A 20105-nucleotide genomic window follows, 5' to 3' on the forward strand; every position below is an offset into this window, starting at 1 on the left:
AAGGGAAGCTGTCAGGGAGGAGAGAGACTCACTGGGTCAGATGCCGCCCAGACTGGTGTAGGAGGCCCAAGAACGGCTGGCTGGGGCCCCGGGGAGGGCACCCTGACAGGGACAGTCCCCGGGGGTCCCTCTTTCAGGTTCCACCGACCTGTTGTAGTGACTCGGCTTTAAGAACATGTGCCAACATGCGTACTTGTCATTATACTGCATGTAACACCTCACTTTCAGGATTCTCTTGACTGTACCTTTTGTTTTGTTTTTTTGGCCGAGAGGCATGTGGGATCCTAGCTCCCCAGCCAGGGATTGAACCCACTCCCCCTGCGTTGGAAGGTGAAGTCTTAACCACTGGACCGCCAGGGAAGTCCCGTTTCTTGGCTTTTCTTAAAAATGTTTTTTTTTCATTTATTTTTATTAGTTGGGGGCTAATTAGTTTACAATATTGCAGTGGTTTTTGTCATACATTGACATGAATCAGCCATGGATTTACAAGTATTCCCCATCCTGATCCCCCCTCCCACCTCCCTCTCTACCCGATCCCTCTGGGTCTTCCCAGTGCACCAGGCCCGAGCACTTGTCTCATGCATCCCACCTGGGCTGCTGATCTGTTTCACCCTAGATAATATACATGTTTTGATGCTGTTCTCTCGAAACATCCCACCCTCGCCTTCTCCCACAGAGTCCAAAAGAATTCATTTGAATCAGTTCTAATGAGATAGGTGAAACTGGAACCCATCATACAGAGTGAAGTAAGCCAGAAAGATAAAGACCAATACAGTATACTAACGCATATATATGGAATTTAGAAAGATGGTAACGATAATAACCCTATATGCAAAACAGAAAAAGAGACACAGATGTACAGAAAAATGTTTATTTTTAAGAATAGACTCCAAAATTCTTGTGGAGTCAGGATACCTAGTTCTCCTATTAGGATTCTAAGTCTAATTTACTCTCTGAGGTAGTTACTGTGTTTCTATTCAGGAGGTCTTTCTGGGAGGAAAGAACTACCAGTTAGAGCAGTGGTTCTCCGTCTGGCAACGTGTGGACCAAGCTTCCGCTGTCGTCTCTGGGTTGGCACCTAGTTCAGAGAGGGTGGGATGAAGCCCCCACTGCAGAGACTTGCTGGGTCCCCAGGGTTAATGGTGCCACACTGATGACCCCCGCCTCAGATGCCTGCAAACTGGCTTTCTGCCAAGGGCCCTCCTCCATCTTCTGCTAGTATTAGGCTGTTTCATGGCGCTCATCCTTCCACAATGCCCTAGAAGAGTCTTAAAGAGTAGACAGTGTATGTGGACATTCGTCATTCTCTTTAGCCGCCCAGGTTCTGACCCACCCCACCCCCCCACCCCCCCATCTATGGGGGATGCAGTCGGTGGCATCTAATAATGTCACAGAAGTGAAACCAGCTGGACACCTTCCCCAGCTCTTCTTATAGCCTAAGAGATGTGGGGGACAGGGCCTGTCTCCCTACTGAAGGCAGCAGAGCTTGCAGGACAAACTGTTAATACAGGGGTCCTGAATTGCAGAACTCGGTGGCAACAGCAGGAATTTCCTTCCCTGGCCACTCTGAACCTGGGTTTTGGGCACTGCTGCTGGCTGACTAGAGCTAAGCCTTCTCTGCTCCACAGTTCTGTGGGCTTCTTTTTTTTGTTTTTTTGGCTGGGTCACGGTTGCTGTGCGTGTGTTTCTCTAGTTATGGATAGGAGGGTCTACTCTCTTGTTTTGCTGCGCGGGCTTCTGATTGTGGTGGCTTCTCTTGTTGCCAAGCTCAGGCTCTAGGGCATTTGGGCCTCAGCAGCTGCGGGCCATGAGCTCAGTAGTTGTAGCTTGTAGGCTCCGTTGCCCTGAAGCATGTGGAATCCTCCCAGACCAGGGATCGAACTCATGTCCCCTGCATTGGCAGGTGGACTCTCAACCACTGGACCACCAGGGAAGTCCTCTGTGGGCTTTTAAGTACTCTTTGGATCACTTCCCTTTTGCTTCAACATTGTGTCTGCTTCTGTTGCTTGCAACAAGAATCCTAACTTGATGCACATTGATTCATCACATTGTGAGAAAAACCAGAGGTTGAGATTTTCAATAGTGATTTAAAAGACTTTCTACTTCTTCAGAAGATCTAAGAAGTATGAAAATCAGGATCCAAGCATGCAAGTTTCCTGCCCCAAAACACCAAGTACGGTTCGCTAGCACAATTATATCAAGGATTGGGGGAAAAGGAAGTCCTACACCACAACCGTCCTTTGTTATTATCAGTCTGTGTATGAGGGATATGATCTGGACCCATGCTATAAACAAACTGTGGACCTGGATCTTAGAAGAAGGCTTTAAGACACACATATTTATTTTGCCTTAAATTTACTTCCTTAGGAATGAGATGGTTTGGTGATGATTAATAACAGGATTGTTTGACAAAATCCATGAAATCCATGTCAAACCCAGTGTCAGGCAGAGGAAGGAAATCATCCCCAGCACCACAGGCTGTGGGTGGGGTGGTGATAGGCTGGCAGAGGAGCAGAAAAGCAAGGACTGTGGCAGAGTCAAGTCCATTATCTTCCTCCCTGGAGAGCAGTTTGGATTCCTTGTTGAATAAGGTAGAACATTCCTCAGGTTTGTTCTTACTGTGCAAACACTAGGCCCCTCTGGGTAACAAGGACAGGCTCGGTATCAATTTGCCTTGAATTTCTGCCCACTGCCCAGGTCCGGATCCTCTTCTAATCCCTGTTCTTCACTCCTCCGCTTTGACGGAAGATGTGGCTTTCTGCTGTCCCCTCTCATCCTGTCTGGTACCCTTGTCCCAGCAGGGAGAACAGGGCCGGGTATAGAAGACAGAACTGGCACCCAGGACCGCCCGGGCAGGGGCTCGTCCCCACATGCCCTCTGCGGTTCAGGTGCCTCCTGGACATGCCAGGAGCCCCCCGGTACCCCACCTCAGGAAGCAGAGTGATTGTCCAGAAAGCCCGATGCAAGCTGTTTGAGGTAAAACTGGGGGCGGCCAGATCCTGAGAGAGCCATGGGGATGTGCTCTGAGGAGGAGCGGAGCCGCAGGTGGGGTCCCTCCTTCCCGATGCCCAGGGGGCAGGGGAGGCCGGAGCGAGAGGACTGTGAGTCTGAAACACCAGCGTGAGCAGGAGGGTGGGCTGTGTTCTTGCTTCAGAAACTGAGGGGGGGACACAATGTGCACATCAATTCAGCTTACACTCAGTGGTAACATTTAAGTATGGCTTAAAGGGAAAAAAAGTGTCTATATTATGACGCATCTTGTTTTGTTTCAGCAGCTGCTGCTGACTTGCCTACCCTACACCCACTCTCCTCAGCAGTTTTTAGATATCCAGTGGCAAGTTTCCTAGGCCTAGAGATAAATCATAATTGGTCTTTTCTAGGAGCAGACCTATCTAGGTTTTGAGGAACCGGAAGCTCCCATAATTGGGGAGTAGAGAGAATTTTTTTTTTCTGAGAAAAACAGTAATACTTAATACAAAATTAGGTGCCATGTGACTTTTATTTAGACTGACAAACTATAAAGCAAATTACAGATTTTAAAAAGCTAGCAAATTCTACAAACATCATGAAGTCCTGATGAATAACCTAAGGGTGTTACGGGTGTATTAAGGGTGGCCATTTAATACATTTTCTCCCTATAGTTTTGGGCTCTGTCCTCTTTGATCTAAGTCCAAAGCTTAGGGGAACTTAGAGGCTTTGTAAAGGAATTAGGAAATACTACACACAGACTGAGGTAAGGTCAGGACGGAAATTTCCAGAAATGCAGATTAAACAATCTGAGATAACTGTCCTGTTTTTATTATTTGCTGTGAAATACAGTGTGAATGGGTGTCCATGTGGAAGCATACCCCCCCAAGGAGGTCTGGATCCCAGGGGCCACTCAGTTTAGGGGGGACTCGCTACCACTGAACTGAGCCTTTTTTTCCATGTCCACTGAAGTCAGTCACAGCTTCCCTGGCAAGAATCAACATAGGAGAGGCAGCCTCAACTCTAAGGGAAGCACATGATGATGGCACTTGTGAGAAGAGCACTTTAACAGCATACCTTTCATACTGCAGCATTTCTCAAATGGAAGGCTCAGGTCAAAAGGTCTTGGAATTTTCCAGATCTTCAGGTGGATCCGTATATTAAAACAAGTAATAACTCTAAAAGCTTAATGTCTAATACAACAAAACTTTACTCATCCTCAAACAGAAGCCAAGAATAAGGCAGATTCAGAGATGACTAATACATAAATCCAAGTGGACACAAAAGTCTTGACTCACTCGGCAAAGAGATAATACACAAAAAAGCAAAAGCATAAACCTAAAAGGGAAAAAACGTCTTTAATTGATGTGAAATAAATATTGTTGAGGTGCCAATTCTTCATTAGAAATTTCCAACTCCCATTTTAGTTAACAAGACAGCTGACATATAATCTCTTCCCATGTTTCCAGCACACATCCTGAACCCTACCCTATCAGCCACCTTTGAGGGAACGTGAGTGCTTGCAGTAACAGCCAGTGCTTAGCGAATGTAAAGGAAAGGCCCAGAGCCGGCTTCATTTCATTGCTGAGACGTGCTGTTCCCCGGTCACCACTACCACCCCTGGGCTTGGTGGGATCTGCTTAGGGGCATGAGAGGGAAACCTGAGGGGTCCACACTATCCTGGATGAAGAATGTCTTAGGAAAGCAAGAGAGCTTCCTGGTGGATAAGATGAGACATTGATAACAATTACTGGACTTCTTAAAAAAGTGGAAGAAGGCTAAGGTATTTTCTAAAATGATCAATGGTACATGACCAACTTCTTGTTCCAAAGAGTTTGAAACATCCAAATAATAGTCGTGTGTCTTAGTTTGATATGGGGAAGAAAGGAAATAGAAATCTCTTCTCCCATCCAGGCTTTTCTTTAGGGGTTCTCTAATCAACATTCAGGCTGAGTGAGTAAACCTCACTGAATCCAGGCTGAAGTACCTGACATTTTTTGCAAAACAAGTACTACCAGATCTTGCCAAGATGTTTATGGCTCATTCTTACAACGCAAAGAGGGAACACATTCTACAAACTTGTGGCCATGAAGAAGCGGCCCCATCATCTCATCATGTGGAGTCACTCGTTAACCTGCCGGGGCGAGGCTTGCTCTCGCAGCTCTGTGAGGAGCTCTTTGGCCAGTTTTCTTGACGTATGGGCTTCCACGCAAAGGTGATACCATCTGTACAAAGTATAGTCCAGGAAGCCAATAATCTCGTTCATTATCGCATCCGTCTGAGCCATCTGGAATGAGGACAGAAAAGAAGACAAATTAAAACACTTTGCAGACAGACTCGGCTCTTCATCCAGTGGACCAACCATAACCATCCTGTCTCCCAGAGGCAGCTGCATTCCTATCAGCTCCAAAGGGCTCTTGTTTGTTTTCAAGGTGATGAGCAAAGCAAGACCATTCTCAAACCTTGGCCATCTTGTGAGCAGAATCATTTCCTAAAGCTCACCCCCTCAGACACACAACAGCTACAGACAAATGCTTTATTTCTTGGAACACCTGTCACAAGCTTTGAGGGTTATTTGCTATGAGAAACAGAGGCAAATGAGCATACTATGCTTGACTTTCTACGAAAGGCTCACTCTAATGTGAAAACTGGAAAATGCTGAAAAGAGAGTGCCACCTGTTCTCACACAAACAGCTTTACAAATGGCATTCTTGGGCTCGCGGCTGGCCCTCTTAGGGCCCTGTTTGTTAACAGGCACCTAAGATTTTAACTCCCTTCATGGATCACAGCCTTATTGAAGCTCAACAGTTAAAAAGCTAAGATCATGGCATCTGATCCCATCACTTCATGGCAAATAATAGGGGAAAAAGTGGAAGCAGTAACAGATTTTATTTTCTTGGGCTCCAAAATAACTGCAGACGGTGACTGCAACCATGAAATTAAAAGATGCTTGTTCCTTGGAAGGAAAGTTATGACAAGGTGAGCATATTCAAAAGCAGAGATATCATTTGGCCGACAGAAAGTCTGTATACAATCAAAGCTATGTCTTTCCAGTAGACATGTATGGATGTATGAGTTGGACCATAAAGAAGGCTGAGAGCACTGAAGAATTGATGCTTTTGAATTGTGGTGCTGGAGAAGACTCTTGAGAGTCCCTTAGACTGCAAGGAGACTAAACCAGTTAATATTAAAGGAAATCAACCCAGAATATTCACTGGAATGACTGATGCTGAAGCTCTAATATTTTGGTCACCTGATGCAAAAAGCAGACTCACTGGAAAAGACCTTGATGCTGGGAGGCTATTGAAGGCAGGAGGAGAAGGGGCGGCAGAGGATAAGATGGTTAGATAGCATCACAGACTCAATGGACATGAATCTGAGCAAACTCCGAGAGAGAGTGGACAGAAAAGCCTGGCATGCTGTATGTGACCATGGGGTTGCGAAGAGTCAGACACAACTTAGCAACTAAGCAATAACAACAAAGTTGTTAACACCTGACTCTTACGGGAAGCAGGAAACACAGGAACTGTCATTTCTGCTAAATACAGCCTTAGTTGTGGTACCCTTAAGTGCCATTTTCTAAGAGTTCGGTTCAACAAAAAGGGTGAGAATCTCACAATCTATCTGTGAAGAATTTACTATGCTTTTTTAGACACAAGTATATAAGAACCTCTATTTTTGAGAGTAATCTATGCTTTTTTTTTTTTTCTTTTAAATATAGAACGCTTCACAAATCTACACGTCACCCTTGCACAGGGGCCATGCTAATCATCTCTGTCTCCTTTAAATTTTAGGCTATGCACTGCCAAAGTGAGCCCCACGTATTTGTGTTCTGTGTGTGAGTCAAATGTTTAAGTCGCCTGCGCAGCCCAAGGTCAGGCTCCTTCCCCGAGTGCAGCTGGGCCCTTCTGGTAGGATGACCAGCGGCCCTGGTCCACCTGGGACTCTCCAGGACCCAGGGCAGCCTTCAGTCCCACGCCACCTCTGGCCGTCAGCCAAGGCAGATCTCTCGGCAGCAGAGAGTGAGTGAGAGCGGGGGACACCCGGGGCCCCCTAGGCAACGCTGGTGCTCCTCGGCCATCTCCTGGCAGCCGCCCAAGCCGAGAGGGCCTCTGCAGCGGCTGGGGGCGGGGGCGGGTTCCATGTGGCTCTTGGTGTCGGTTCCTCCTCTCTTGGCTTTTATTCAGAAGTCACAGATGCTGTAGGTGACCTCCATGGATGAAACAACGTGAGCTTTCCTGGGATGCCTTAAAAGACTTAATTGACTTCCCCAAACCTGGGGAGGGGAGAGGGAGACTGCCTCCTGCTCCGGGTGCGCCTCGGAGCTGGACGCAGGGTGGCGGCGCCATCGCGGATGCTCTGTACGCCCACCTCAACGCCCGCGCTCCGCTCCGGTCTCCGGTCACCCCGCCCCACTGCCGCTGAGGGAGGGACGCTCGGGAAGGGCATCTGTATGGGGCTTCAATTCATCGTGAGCTCCGCAACGACAGAACTGAAGTCTGTATTTCAGATTCGGGCTGCCTTTCGGCTGACAGCGCTGTGGTCCAGCAACAGAAGACAGAAGGAGGCCGAGAGAGAAACGGGAAGTCGGGCCAGGTCATGGGGCAGGAGGGGATGGGCCTCAGGGGCCGCAGGAACCTGGGCCCCAGCCGGGCTCCTTGTGCCTCATCCTCATCACAGAGGCTCGGAAGGAGCAGAGAGTGGAGACGTAAGCCAGGAGCAGGGAGCAGAGAAGCCGAAGAAGAAGGGGCGGGGAGGGCAGGGGTTCTGGCCCAGGGATTCAGTGGGGACTCGGAGGCTGAGCCCTGGGGCCTGTGCCTGAGCCCGAGGAAGCAGTCGGTGGGGAGCAGCCTGCCGCAGAGCCTGGGGTGTGGGGCCACGAGAGGAGGAAGGTGAGCGGACGGCACACGGGCCACTCGGGTAAGGATGGAACACAGTGCGGAGAACACGGGGCTCAGAGCCCAGGGCTCACACAACGACAGCAAGACCAGGACCCGGCCTGGGGCTGGCTCTGCTCCCTACTCTCTTTCTCATCAAAGCCAGGCCAGGGCTGGGGTTCTGCGGGTGGTGATGCCAAAGCCCCTGGGAAAGAACGGCTGTCCCACCGAACCCAGGCTTTCCCAGCTGGCCACCACCTGCTCCCGGTCAAGCATTCCTGGCCCGGAGCTCTTCCCAGGGTGCTTGAAGAGGGCCCCGGAGGAGCCAGTGCTGGGGGGACTCCTAGCGCCGGTCCTGCTCGTAGCAGTGCTTGCCGGGCTGCCTTCAGCGGACCATGAGGCACTACAGGAAGCCTTCGAGTAGGAAGGCCGATACGTTAGTAAAGACAGTTCCAGAACATCTGTAAGGACAGAGCCCAGGAGGCATTCTGAGCTACGACAGGTTCTGAGGTGCCGGGAGGCCAGCGCCCACCCGCCAAGGAACCAGTGCAGGAAAGCAAACACCACCTTTCATCCTCTGATGATTTTTATTTTTTTTGCAGCTGAGCTGACTTATGAAAGTGAAGATGTGCGGGGATTTTCCGAGCTCCCCCAGGCTCAGGTGTAGATCAGCAGTGTTGACTGGGGTTGAGCTATTTTGTGGGAATTGGCCTCTGGCATCGGTGACACGCCTGAGCTTGGTGACATGAGCCGTTCTGTGGGTGAGACCTGAGAGGGTGGTCCCTGTGAATGTGGACTGTTCCCAGAATGGAGGGAAATACGGTTGGAATACGGAAGCAGGGAGCTGGGTGTCTCTGAGGAGCTTTCTCTAGGCTGTATTCTCTCACACCCCATGGGCTGGGACTCTGTGAGCTCCCCGGCCTGCTTTCCACCCGCAGGGGGACAGGATGTAGGAGGAGTAGGAGCGCACAGGCTCAGAGAGGAAGGCCGGCCAGGCCTGAGCAGGCTCCTTGGGCTAAGGCCCTGCCCCCATGCTCCAGGGCCCGGGCAGGAGGTCAGAGGTCAGGCAACAAAAATACCACCAACGCCTGCATGATTCAGAAGTCCCTGGCTTTGATTTTTTGTTTTTGAAAACAGGTTTCCTTTTATATATGCGTGCTAAGTTGCTTCAGTTGTGTCCAACTCCTTGCAACCCTATGGATTGTAGTCTGCCAGGCTCCTCTGTCCATGGGATTCTTCAGGCATTTCCTCCTCCAGGACATCTTCCCAACCCAGGGATCAAATCCTTGTCTTTTAGTTCTCCTGCATTAGCAGGTGGGTTCTTTACCACTAGTGCCACCTGGGAAGCCACTTCTCATATATATATATATGTTTTTTAAAATTTCTGCACTGGGTCTTAGTTGCGGCATGTGGGATACAGTTCCCACCAGAGATTGAACCTGGGCCCCCTGCATTGGAAATTCGGAGTCTTACCCAGTGGACCACCAGGGAAGTCCCCTTAACTTTTAAAATAACTTTCAATTTTAGAGCAGTTTTAGATTTATAGTTTGACCAAAAAGATAATACAGAGAAATCCCATATCCCCCACACTCAGTTTTCCTGTTAACATCTTACATTAGTTTAGTACATTTGTCAGAATTAATGAGCCAGTATCTATTCACTTTATTAACCCGACTTTTAGGTCAGACTTTATTCTGACCTCAGTTTTTCCCTAATGTCCTTCTTCTGGTCCAGGATTCCATCTAAGACACCATATTACATTTAACCATTGACCCTCCTTAGGCTCTCGTTGGCTGTGACAGTTCCTCAGACCTCCCTGTTTTTGATGACCTTGACAGTCTTAAGGAGTATTGGTCAGGTATTTTTGTCAAATGTCCTTCAACTGGAGTTTGTCAATTGTTTTTTTCATAATTAGACTGGGGTTATAGATTTGGGGTAGGAAGTGCCATTTTCATCACTTCCTATCAACGTGACTTAGTACAGCTGATGTTGACCTTGACCACCTGGCTGAGGCAGTGGCTGACGAGTGACTATTATAATTTATTCCCGGCCAGAGAGGAAAATTGGTTGACACTCAGTTCTACAGGTATGAGGACATTCTTTAGCTCTCACCTATGGAGTTTTCCCACCCCAAATGGATTTGGAGGTGAGATGTGCCTTTTATAAAAGCACATGACAGATGGCTGTGCTGGGGCGGGTCCCGAGGAGATGGCACCCTGCATGTGATAGGCAAGCCCTCTTCTGCGCTCGGCCACACCCAGGCTCCGGGAGGTCTTCTGTCTGAGCCCTAGAGGACGGCCTGACAGGCTGGCTGTGTGGCCTGCCTGCCCCACATACCCTGTTCTCCCGGGACCAAGGAGAACCTCTGAGCACCGGTGACTGAGTTTTTGGCAATCCCACTGGTCACTGGGACTTGCTTCCCGTTCACATTCAAACAGAGCAGGAGAGGGCAGGAGGGGGCCTCTGAGTACCGGGAACATTCCTTTCTTGATTTGGTTGCTGGTTGCATGGGTGTTTTTGGTTTGTGAAAATTCATCAAGTTATACTTTAATGTATATGTATTATAAAAATATATATGTATATGTAATGATATGTATTATAAAAACAGAAAAAAAAGCATTTTTTTTGAGATGAGCTTATAACATAAAATTTGCTATTCTAACCATTTTTAAATGTACAATTCAGTGGCATGAATTATATTCACAGTGTTGTACAACCACCGCTACTGTCCATTTCCATAACTTGCTCATTATCCCAAACAGGAATGCTGCACCACTCCCCACTCAATTCTACTATCTGTCTCTATGAATTTACCTATTCTAGGTATCTCACATGAATACAGTCATATAGTATTTGTCCTTTTTTGTGTCTGGCTTATTTTACTTAGCTCTCAAGGGTCATCCGTTTCGTAGCATGTGTCATTCATTCATTGTAAGGCTGAATAATATTCTACTGTACGTACAAAGCATATTTGGTTTATCCATTCATCTGCTGATGGGCCTTTGGGCTGTTTCTGTCTTTTGGCTCTTAGGCATAACACTGCTACAAGCAGGATGAACAAGTATCTGTTTGAGTCCTTGCTTTCAGTTCCTTTGGGCACACACACAGAAGCAGAATGGCTGGATTATACGGTGATTCTATCTTTACATTTATGAGGAACTGTCAAACTCTTTTCCACAGTGGCTGCATCATTTTAACATTCCCAACTGGAAAGGTGAGTGTTCAATTTCTCCACGTCCTTACCAAGACATGTCTTTCATTTTGTTTGACTTGGTTTATAGTATATGTCCTAGTCCCTGGGTCAGGAAGATCCCCTGGAGGAGGGCATGGCAACCCACTCCAGTATTCAATCCCATGGAAAGAGGAGACTGGCAGGCTACAGTCCATAGGGTCAGAGAGTCAGACACAACTGAGGCGACTGAGCACACACACATATGTCCTAGTGGGTATGGAGCAGTGCCTCATTGTGGCTTTGATTTGCATTTCCCTAAGAGCTAATGACCAACTTAGACAGCATATTAAAAAGCAGAGACATTACTTTGCCAACAAAGGTCTGTCTGGTCAAAGCTATGGTTTTTCCAGTGGTCATGTATGGATGTGAGAGTTGGACTATAAAGGAAGCTGAGCCCTAAAGAATTGATGCTTTTGAACTGTGGTGTTGGAGAAGACTCTTGAGAGTCCCTTGAACTGCAAGGAGATCCAACCAGTCCATCCTAAAGGGAATCATTCCTGAATATTCTTTGGAAGGACTGATGCTGAAGCTGAAACTCCAATACCTTGGCCACCTGATGCGAAGAACTGACTAATTTGAAAAGACCCTAATGCTGGGAAAGAGTGAAGGCAGGAGCAGAAGGGGACGACAGAGGATGAGATGGCTGGATGGTATCACCGACTCAATGGACATGAGTTTGAGTAAACCCTGGGAGTTGGTGATGGACAGGGAAGCCTGGCATGCTGCAGTCTATGGGATTGCAAAGAATCATACATGACTGAGCGACTGGACTGAACTGAGGAAGGATTTCTTTGTAATTAGCAAATGTTTTTTAAATTAAAAAATTAAACTCTTTGAGCCACTGCAGTGAGCACACTTGAGTGAAGTCTTGTTTTTCTTCACAAGGAGGAAGAGTCACGCACTGTAACAAAAAGATGGCCTGAGGAGACAGGAGACTAGCTTTCAGCCTGGATCCTGGCCACGAGCTGTGTGACCTGGGAGCAGGCTCCTTCCTTACCGGCCGCCCTCTCCCCTCCTCTCCGCCATGCAGGTGCTGCGCATGCTCCCCGTCCGGCTGACTGTCTCTTCCCTTCCTGTCCATCCATGTTTGGACAGCATCCTGGGACACAGGCTCTTCAAAGGCCAGGCCCTTAAGTGATAAGCCACACTTCCCCTGGGTTGTGAATGAGAAGCAGGATGCCAGAAAAGGGGAGACTTACGAGGGTGATGACTTCCCGGGCGATCGCATGTCCTCCAGGAGCCCAGAGCAGGAAGTGCAGGAGGAGGCGTCTGACCAGCTGCTGACAAGCAGGCGGTCTGGGGTCTCCACCTTGGTTCTCTCCAGCTGCTGCCTGCAAATCCTTGGCCGAGAGGGTTGGACTCCTGAAGAGCTTCGTGAGGCGGCCAAGCACTGTCTTCACCTCCACCTGGGAATATAATTTCAAAGGAAGAGATCAGGCAAGGGTTGGGACACGTGTGGGGCTAGGATGATTCAGTTCTCTGAAGCAGCCCCAGAAACAGGAGAGGTCTGGCGCCCGAGGGCGGGCAGAGAGGGTGGACCATGTCTGAGTTTACACGCTGCTCCACACAAACCCAAATGGGTGTAATGGAAATTTCTTGACTTTCGTCTTGCTCACTAAGCGGCCAGGGCACCATGCCAGGAATTGACCTTTTTTTGTTGTTGTTGTACAAAAGGAAATGGAGAAAAGTCCTCAGCAGAATGTAGTCATATTTTTATATTGTGGGGAAAGGAACAAAAGGCTCCTTGAAGACTTGCTCACTATCACAGCCACAGATCAATTAAAGCCCCGTGCCTGGACCTCCACTGAGTCAACGTGCTGATAAGAATGAGGTTTGCCTTTTGCCATCTTGGGTGGGGAGGAAGTGCCGGCTCACACACACACACACACACACACACACACACACACACACACACACACACACCACACACACACACACACACACACCACATTTGTTTTGTTTTAGACACTGGGACACTGTTCATACATATTTAAAGCTCAAGCGGAGGTCACAAGTCTGTGGAATCCATATAATAATAGTGATTGTTGCAGGTCTGTGGGTTGTTTCTGCATAAAAAATATTTATTTCATGCTGAGACTTCTGTTTGCTATAAGAATGGTACATCAAGTTGTGACTTGGAAAACAAAGCAAAACCTGAAAGTCATAGATCCAAAATGCCGCATGGAACTCATGAACAGCTATGTTCCCTCATTTTCAAAAGAACACTTAGGCCCACTCTAAAAATTCCCATGACCAATTTTATGGATTTTGTGTGAGTTCTTTTTTTCTCTGAAAGTTAAGGCTTCATTCAATGAAGTCTGTCATAAATTCCAACATACTAGCAGTGTTGTGTGAGCAACCCTGACTACAATGCAAGACCGTGAGAAACTGCACTCTGCGCCCTTCCATGGTGGAGGGCCACGTCCTAACAGGAGAGGGCCACTCCCTCACCACCTCTCATCTGGGCCCACCCTGATGGCATCTACAGGAGCCCACGGCCATCCTACATCTAGGCTGCTCTGCAAAAATGTCAGGGCTTAGGAAGCCCTGCCTCCATAATCATGTTCTTGTTCGTCTCCTCCATAATCATGTTCTTGTTTGTCTTCTCGGCTCACCCAGTATTCCCTGAGGCTTGTCTTTTCTCTTTCTCTTTCACTCCAGGCCACCTTTCCCTTCAGATACCTTCCTCACATGCCAAAAATGCTAATGCTTTCTGATCTTTTAAGGAGAAAAATATAAGCTTTCTTTTCTAAGTATTAATTTTTATCCTGCAGTATGAAAATTTATATATGCTTACTGTTAAACATTTGAACAAAAAAGTAAAAAGAAAATCAAAATGATGGTAACCACTATTCAAAGAGACTTATTAAAAGTGAGGTTTATATCTTTGTCATCTTTTTTCCATGCACTGTGAACACAGCACTCACTATATACAAGGAACTGTATTCTAGGGTTTTCACAGTGCACTATAAACAATTTACCATTATCTATATAGCACATGTTCTTTGATAATATGATCTTTCATGGCAGAATGCTGTTCTGTGACTGTGAAGTGAAAGTCGCTCAGCTGTGTCTGACTCTTTGCAACCCCATAAACTATACAGTCCATGGAATTCTCCAGGCCAGGATACTGGAGTGGGTTACCTTTTTCCTTCTCCAAAATCTTCCCAATGCAAGTATTAAACCCAGGTCTCCCACATTGCAGGTGGATTCTTTACCAGCTGAGCCACAGGGAAACCCAAGAATACTGGAGTGGGTAGCCTATCCTTTCTCCAGTGGATCTTCCTGACCCAGGAATCGAACTGGGGTCTCCTGCATTGCAGGCAGACTCTTTACCAACAGAGCTATCAGGGAAGCCCATTCTGTGGCTGTAATATACCACAATTTATTTAGCCAATATCCTTAGTACTGGAACTGTAGGCCATTTCCAGTTATTGCAGTTACAAACAACACTGCAATGATCCTGTATATAAATCTTTACACAGCTCTCTAATTACTTCCTTAGGAGAATTCCTAGAAGGAGAATGACAGGGTTGAAGTGTATGAACCCTCACTTAATTCTTAAAAGTATACAAACATAGGAAGTTTGTTTTTTATCATGATTCAGTTCAAAGTTAACAAAAGGAAGTGAACACTGGCTGGCAGAGAACGCAGTCTGCAGAGACAGGAGTGGGTATTATTCGCACAGGCCGCATGCATCCCAGGCAGGAATGGTTGCTCTTTGCTACTCCCCACCTCAAGCTCCCATCACCACCTGCCCCAATCTTGAATCTTAAGGATGCCCAGCAGAGGTGACATTTCCAGCCACAGGACACTATCACATCCAGTTCAGTGTTGTGATTTAACTATGCCTTTTAAGGCAAAAGCACAGGTATTCTCACAGAGAATTCCATGGACAGCGGACCCTGGTGAGCTACACAGTTCATGGGGTCACAAAGAATCGGACACGACTAAGCGACTAACACTTTCAGTTTTACTTTAAGGCAAAAGCACAAGCAATGTCAAGCTCAGTCAAATTGTACAATAATCATGTTTTTAAAGGTAGTTCACAGTCTGTCAAGTCACCCAACAGACCCATCAAAGGGATTAAGCTCACAAAACCCAGGGGAGTGAGAACTATGTATTAATACTACTAGTTAAACTAGGAGAGTAGCCCCGCTGCTCCCCAGGATACCACCCACACCAGGGCCTCAAGTCCCAGGCAGACAGCCGCCTCGGACAGAACAGCTAGGAAGGAAACTGACGTCCTGGTGCTAAGCTCCTCTGAGTGATCTAATCTGTTTTGATCCAGGCTGTCAAAGCACCCCCTGAGTGAGAACTATGTGTAAGTTTTATTAAAAAACAGACCAAAAAAGGACTAACTTAGCTAGTAAAAAGATATGCCAATGCAGAGCTCTCTAGAAAATAAATCTTATGGGACTATTTACTTCTCTACACTTCAAAAGTAATCTGTCAGTTTCTATGATCCATATGGAATTTAACATAAAACCTACCAGTTTAGCTAATACAGAGTCAAATATGAAACTTATACAAAAACGCTTCAGAAAGCATTAGTGTTCATATATGCTGTGTGCTCAGTCGTGTCCGACTCTTTGCAACCCCATGGACTGTAGCCCGGCCAGGCTCCTCTGTCCATGGGATTCTCCACACAAGAATACTGGAGTGGGTTGCCGTTTCTTCCTCCACGGGATCCTCCCAACCCAGGGGTCTCCTGCACTGCAGACAAGTTCTTTACCCATTAAGCCATTGGTGAAGCCCGAAAACAAATTAGGATTCTCTTTAATGTGATATTTTAAAAGGGAAAAAAATAGTAAGCTCTCTTTAATCTCTTTTTAATCAGATAGCAATCTTGAAATACATGTTAATTTCTATTAAAAAAAAAATGTTCTATTTGGGATCCAGAATGATCACCAAATTGCAACTTTTTGAAATCACAAACTTTTCTTGCCCCTGCCATGTAACATGCTTTTAAACAAGTAAAATATACAGCCATACTGAACTAGTCTCTGTTTTTTTCAAACAACAGAAAACATCAAGCAAATGGGAGCACTGCTCTCTACATAAAGAAACCCACTCCCTTTAATTATTAAAATCAGGAAAAAGCGGTGGCAGTTGAACTTTTAAAAACCAGCAAATAAATGTTTGTAAGGAAGGCGCAAATGCCTTTAATCAATACATGGCTCCTGTAATTATCCTATTCCACACAAAATAACAACTGTCTTTGCCACAGACACTTAGCCACTCCTGTACTTTGCTGCTCTGTTATTTAGGAAACGATCAAGTCCTTTTTTCAGAAGCTAAGTGGTTAATATCATGTGATTACTTTAGTAAGAGTTCTAAACAAAGCTGGTACTGTGAGGATCTACTGACTGATCCAAGAAAGGAGTTAAGTCAAGAGGGAAGCAGACGGGGCCAGGCCACAGAGAAGAAAGAGTCCGGGGCTCCTCAGAAGAGGGTCAGACCCTGTATGACAGCCCCTGGAGGGTGCAGCCCCCAGGCCGGCGCGCCTGTGATTCTGGACAGAGCAGCAGTGACTAAGGAGAGAGGATGGCCCAGGGCCAGAAGGGCCGCACGTGTTTCCTCGGGGCCTCCTGGGAGACCTGGCCTCCCGGTCCACTCCTGAGGGCAAGAAAATATCTCGAGTGCACGCCCAGGGCCCACTCACTCTTCCAGGCCCATGTCTTCCTGTACCTGCTGAGGTGCCTGGAGGTCAGTGAAAGCCAAACCCACCACCGCGGGTCCCTTCCTGCACCCGAGAGACCGTCCCCGAGGCAGCATGCCTTGGACCCTGCCACCTACCATGGTCTGCACTCTCTGCTGATGCCCGGCGCCTGGGCTGCAGCTGAAAGCCAGGAGCCACAGCAGGGCCTCTGGGGGTTCAGCCTCAGCTTCCGACATCAGTAACTGTTCAGCCGTGATATCAGCCCATCCTCCAAAGTGAACAAACAAAAACCAGTTCTCAAAGGGGCCTCCGTAGGACCTGGAACAGAAACAAAACACAGGGCAGTTAGGCAACTTGATTTCTTTTCCCTTTAGGTTCTTAAAGTGACTGTAATGTCTGTGAATGCTTGGCTTCAATTGTTCTTATCCACTGAAGTACAGCTTGTAAGGAATACAACTCAGGCTCAGAGAAAGAGCTCAAAACGCCACCCTGAAACCATCACAGGATGTTCAAAGGCAGGCTTCCCCAAACCATCCGTACCCTGAGGACCTCAGACTTTTAAATCTTGACACCCTGGACCCCCGAGTGAGCACAGACATTGGAGAAAGGAAGGTTTTGGGCCATGACCAGCAAGAATGATGCAAGATGAGAATCTGTGGGAGCACCACTCTGCCTTCTGCCTGGCCTGCACAGCTGGGCTGCTGTGGGGACGGGGCCCCCCAGCCACAGGGCAGCCACCCAGGTAGCCCAGAGCAGAAATGAGGGGACCTCCTGGGGTCCAGACAGAGCCCAGAGAAGGAATGCAGGTGGAAACACGTGCTATTCCTTTTCTCACAAAACAAAAGGTTCTTGACAATTTTGGCAATTATGAGTTTTTCAGTTCAGTTTAGTTCAGTTCACTCACTCAGCTGTGTCTGACTCTTTGTGACCCCATGGACTGCAGCATGCCAGGCCTCCCTGTCCTTCACCAACTCCCAGAGCTTACTCAAACGCAGGTCCATTGAGTCAGTGATGCCATCCAACCATTTCATCCACTGTCGTCCCCTTCTCCTCCTGCCTTCAATCTTTCCCAGAATCAGGGTCTTTTCCAGTCAGTCATTTCTTTGCATCAGGTGGCCAAAGTATTGGAGTTTAAGCTGCAGCATCAGTCCTTCCAATGAATATTCAGGACTGATTTCCTTTATGATGGACTGGCTGGATCTCCTTGCAGTCCAAGGAACTCTCAAGAGTCTTCCCCAACACCACAGTTCAAAAGCATCAATTCTTCGGCACTCAGCTTTCTTTATAGTCCAACTCTCATATCCATAAATGACCATGGCTTTGATTAGACATACCTTTGTTGGCAAAGTAACATCTCTACTTTTTAATATGCTGTCTAGGTTTGTCATAACTTTTCTTCTAAGGAGCAAGTATCTTTTAATTTCATGGCTGCAGTCACCAGCTGCAGTGATTTTGGAGCCCAACAAAATAAAGTCTCTCACTGTTTCCACTGTTTTCCCATCTATTTGCCATGAAGTGATGGAACTGGATGCCATGATCCTAGTTTTCTAAACGTTGAGTTTTAAGCCAACTTTTTCACTCTCCTCTTTCACTTTCATCAAGAGGCTCTTTAGTTCTTTGCTTTCTCCCATAAGGGTGGTATCATCCTCATATCTGAGGTTATTGATAATTCTCCCAACAATCTTAATTCCAGCTTGTGCTTCATCCAGCCTGGCATTTCTCATGACTCTACATATAAGTTAAATAAGCAGGGTAACAATGTACAGCCTTGACGTACTGCTTTCCCAATGTGGAAACAGTCTGTTGTTCCACGTCTAGTTCTAACTGTTGCTTCTTGACCTGCATACAGACTTCTCAGGAAGCAGGTCAGGTGGTCTGGTATTCCCATCTCTTTCAGAATTTTCCACAGTTTGTTGTGATCCACACAGTCAAAGGCTTTGGTGTCTATAAAGCAGAAGGAGGTGCTTTCTGGAACTCTCTTGCTTTTTTGATGATCCAGTGGATGTTGGCAATTTGATCTCTGGTTCCTTTGCCTTCTCTAAATCCAACTTGAACATCTGGAAGTTCACAGTTCACATACTGTTGAAGACTGGCTTGGATGTGATGAGATGAGTCCAGTTGTGCGGTAGTTTGAGCATTCTTTGGCATTGCCTTTCTTTGGGATTGGGAATGAAAACTGACCTTTTCCAGTCCTGTGACCACTGCTGAGTTTTTCAAATTTCTCGCATATTGAGTGCAGCACTTTCACAGCATCATCTTTCAGGACTTGAAATAGCTCAACTGGAATTCCATCACGTCCACTAGCTTTGTTCATAGTGACGCTTCCTAAGGCCCACTTGACTTTGCATTCCAGGATGTCTGGCTCTAGGTGAGTGATCACACCATCGTGATTATCTGGGTCATGAAGATTTTTTTGTACAGTTTTTCTGTGTATTCTTGCCACCTCTTCTTAATATCTTCTGCTTCTGTTGGGTCCATACCATTTCTGTCCCTTATTTGTGCCCATCTTTGCATGAAATGTTCCCTTGATATCTCTAATTTTCTTGAAGAGATCTCTAGTCTTTCCCATTCTATTGTTTTCCTCTGTTTCTTTGCACTGATCACTGAGGAAGGCTTTCTTATCTCTCCTTGCTATTCTTTAGAACTCTGCATTCAAATAGGTATGTCTTTCCTTTTCTTCTTTGCCTTTAGCTTCTCTTCTTTTCTCAGCTATTTGTAAGGCCTCCTCAGACAACCATTTTGCCTTTTTGCATTTCTTTTTCTAGAGGATGGTCTTGATCACTGCCTCCTATACAATGTTAGGAACCTCCATCCATAGTTCTTTAGGAACTGTGCCTATCAGATCTAGTCCCTTGAATCTATTTGTCACTTCCACTGTATAATTGTTAAGGGATTTGATTTGGTCATACCTGAATGGTCTAGTGGTTTTCTCTACTTTCTTCAATGTAAGTCTGAATTTGGCAGTAAGGAGCTCATGATCTGAACCACAGTCAGCTCCTGGCCTTGTTTTTGCTGACTGTATACAGCTTCTCCATCTTTGGCTTCAAAGAATATAATCAATCTGATTTCAGTATTGACCAGCTGGTGATGTCCATGTGTAGAGTCTTCTCTTGTGTTGTTGGAAGAGGGTGTTTGCTATGACCAGTGTGTTCTCTTGGCAAAACTCTGTTAGCCTTTGACCTGCTTCGTTGTACTCCAAGGCCAAATTTGCCTGTTATTCCAGGTATCTCTTGACTTCCTACTTTTGCATTCCAGTCCCCTATAAGGAAAAGGACATCTTTTTTGGGTGTTAGTTCTAGAAGGTCTTGTAGGTCTTCATAGAACCGTTCAATGAGCTGTATATCGAATTCTTTCCTCTCATCATGTG

The 20105-nt window shown here is 46.8% G+C and overlaps 1 protein-coding gene and 1 non-coding gene across 8 annotated transcripts in view; both read right to left on the minus strand.

Moving 5' to 3' along the window:
• Positions 1 to 3480: 3480 nt before the first annotated feature.
• Positions 3481 to 20105, minus strand: part of FANCC (FA complementation group C) — a 299576-nt gene continuing 282951 nt past the window's right edge. For all 7 annotated transcript variants that reach the window (XM_043452893.1, XM_043452888.1, XM_043452890.1 and 4 more), the window contains 3 exons: positions 16876 to 17056; positions 12276 to 12482; positions 3481 to 5254 (listed from right to left, as the gene is read on the minus strand). In XM_043452893.1, the coding sequence (XP_043308828.1) occupies positions 5090 to 5254; positions 12276 to 12482; positions 16876 to 17056 (553 nt within the window). In that variant the 3' untranslated portion in view covers positions 3481 to 5089. The remainder of the gene's footprint in view (positions 5255 to 12275; positions 12483 to 16875; positions 17057 to 20105) is intronic.
• Positions 6679 to 6781, minus strand: LOC122432131. Its single transcript, XR_006266750.1, has one exon. It is a non-coding gene; the product is annotated as a U6 spliceosomal RNA (small nuclear RNA).

The sequence above is a fragment of the Cervus canadensis genome, chromosome 30 (genome assembly GCF_019320065.1).
Source record: "Cervus canadensis isolate Bull #8, Minnesota chromosome 30, ASM1932006v1, whole genome shotgun sequence".
Lineage (NCBI taxonomy): Eukaryota > Metazoa > Chordata > Mammalia > Artiodactyla > Cervidae > Cervus > Cervus canadensis.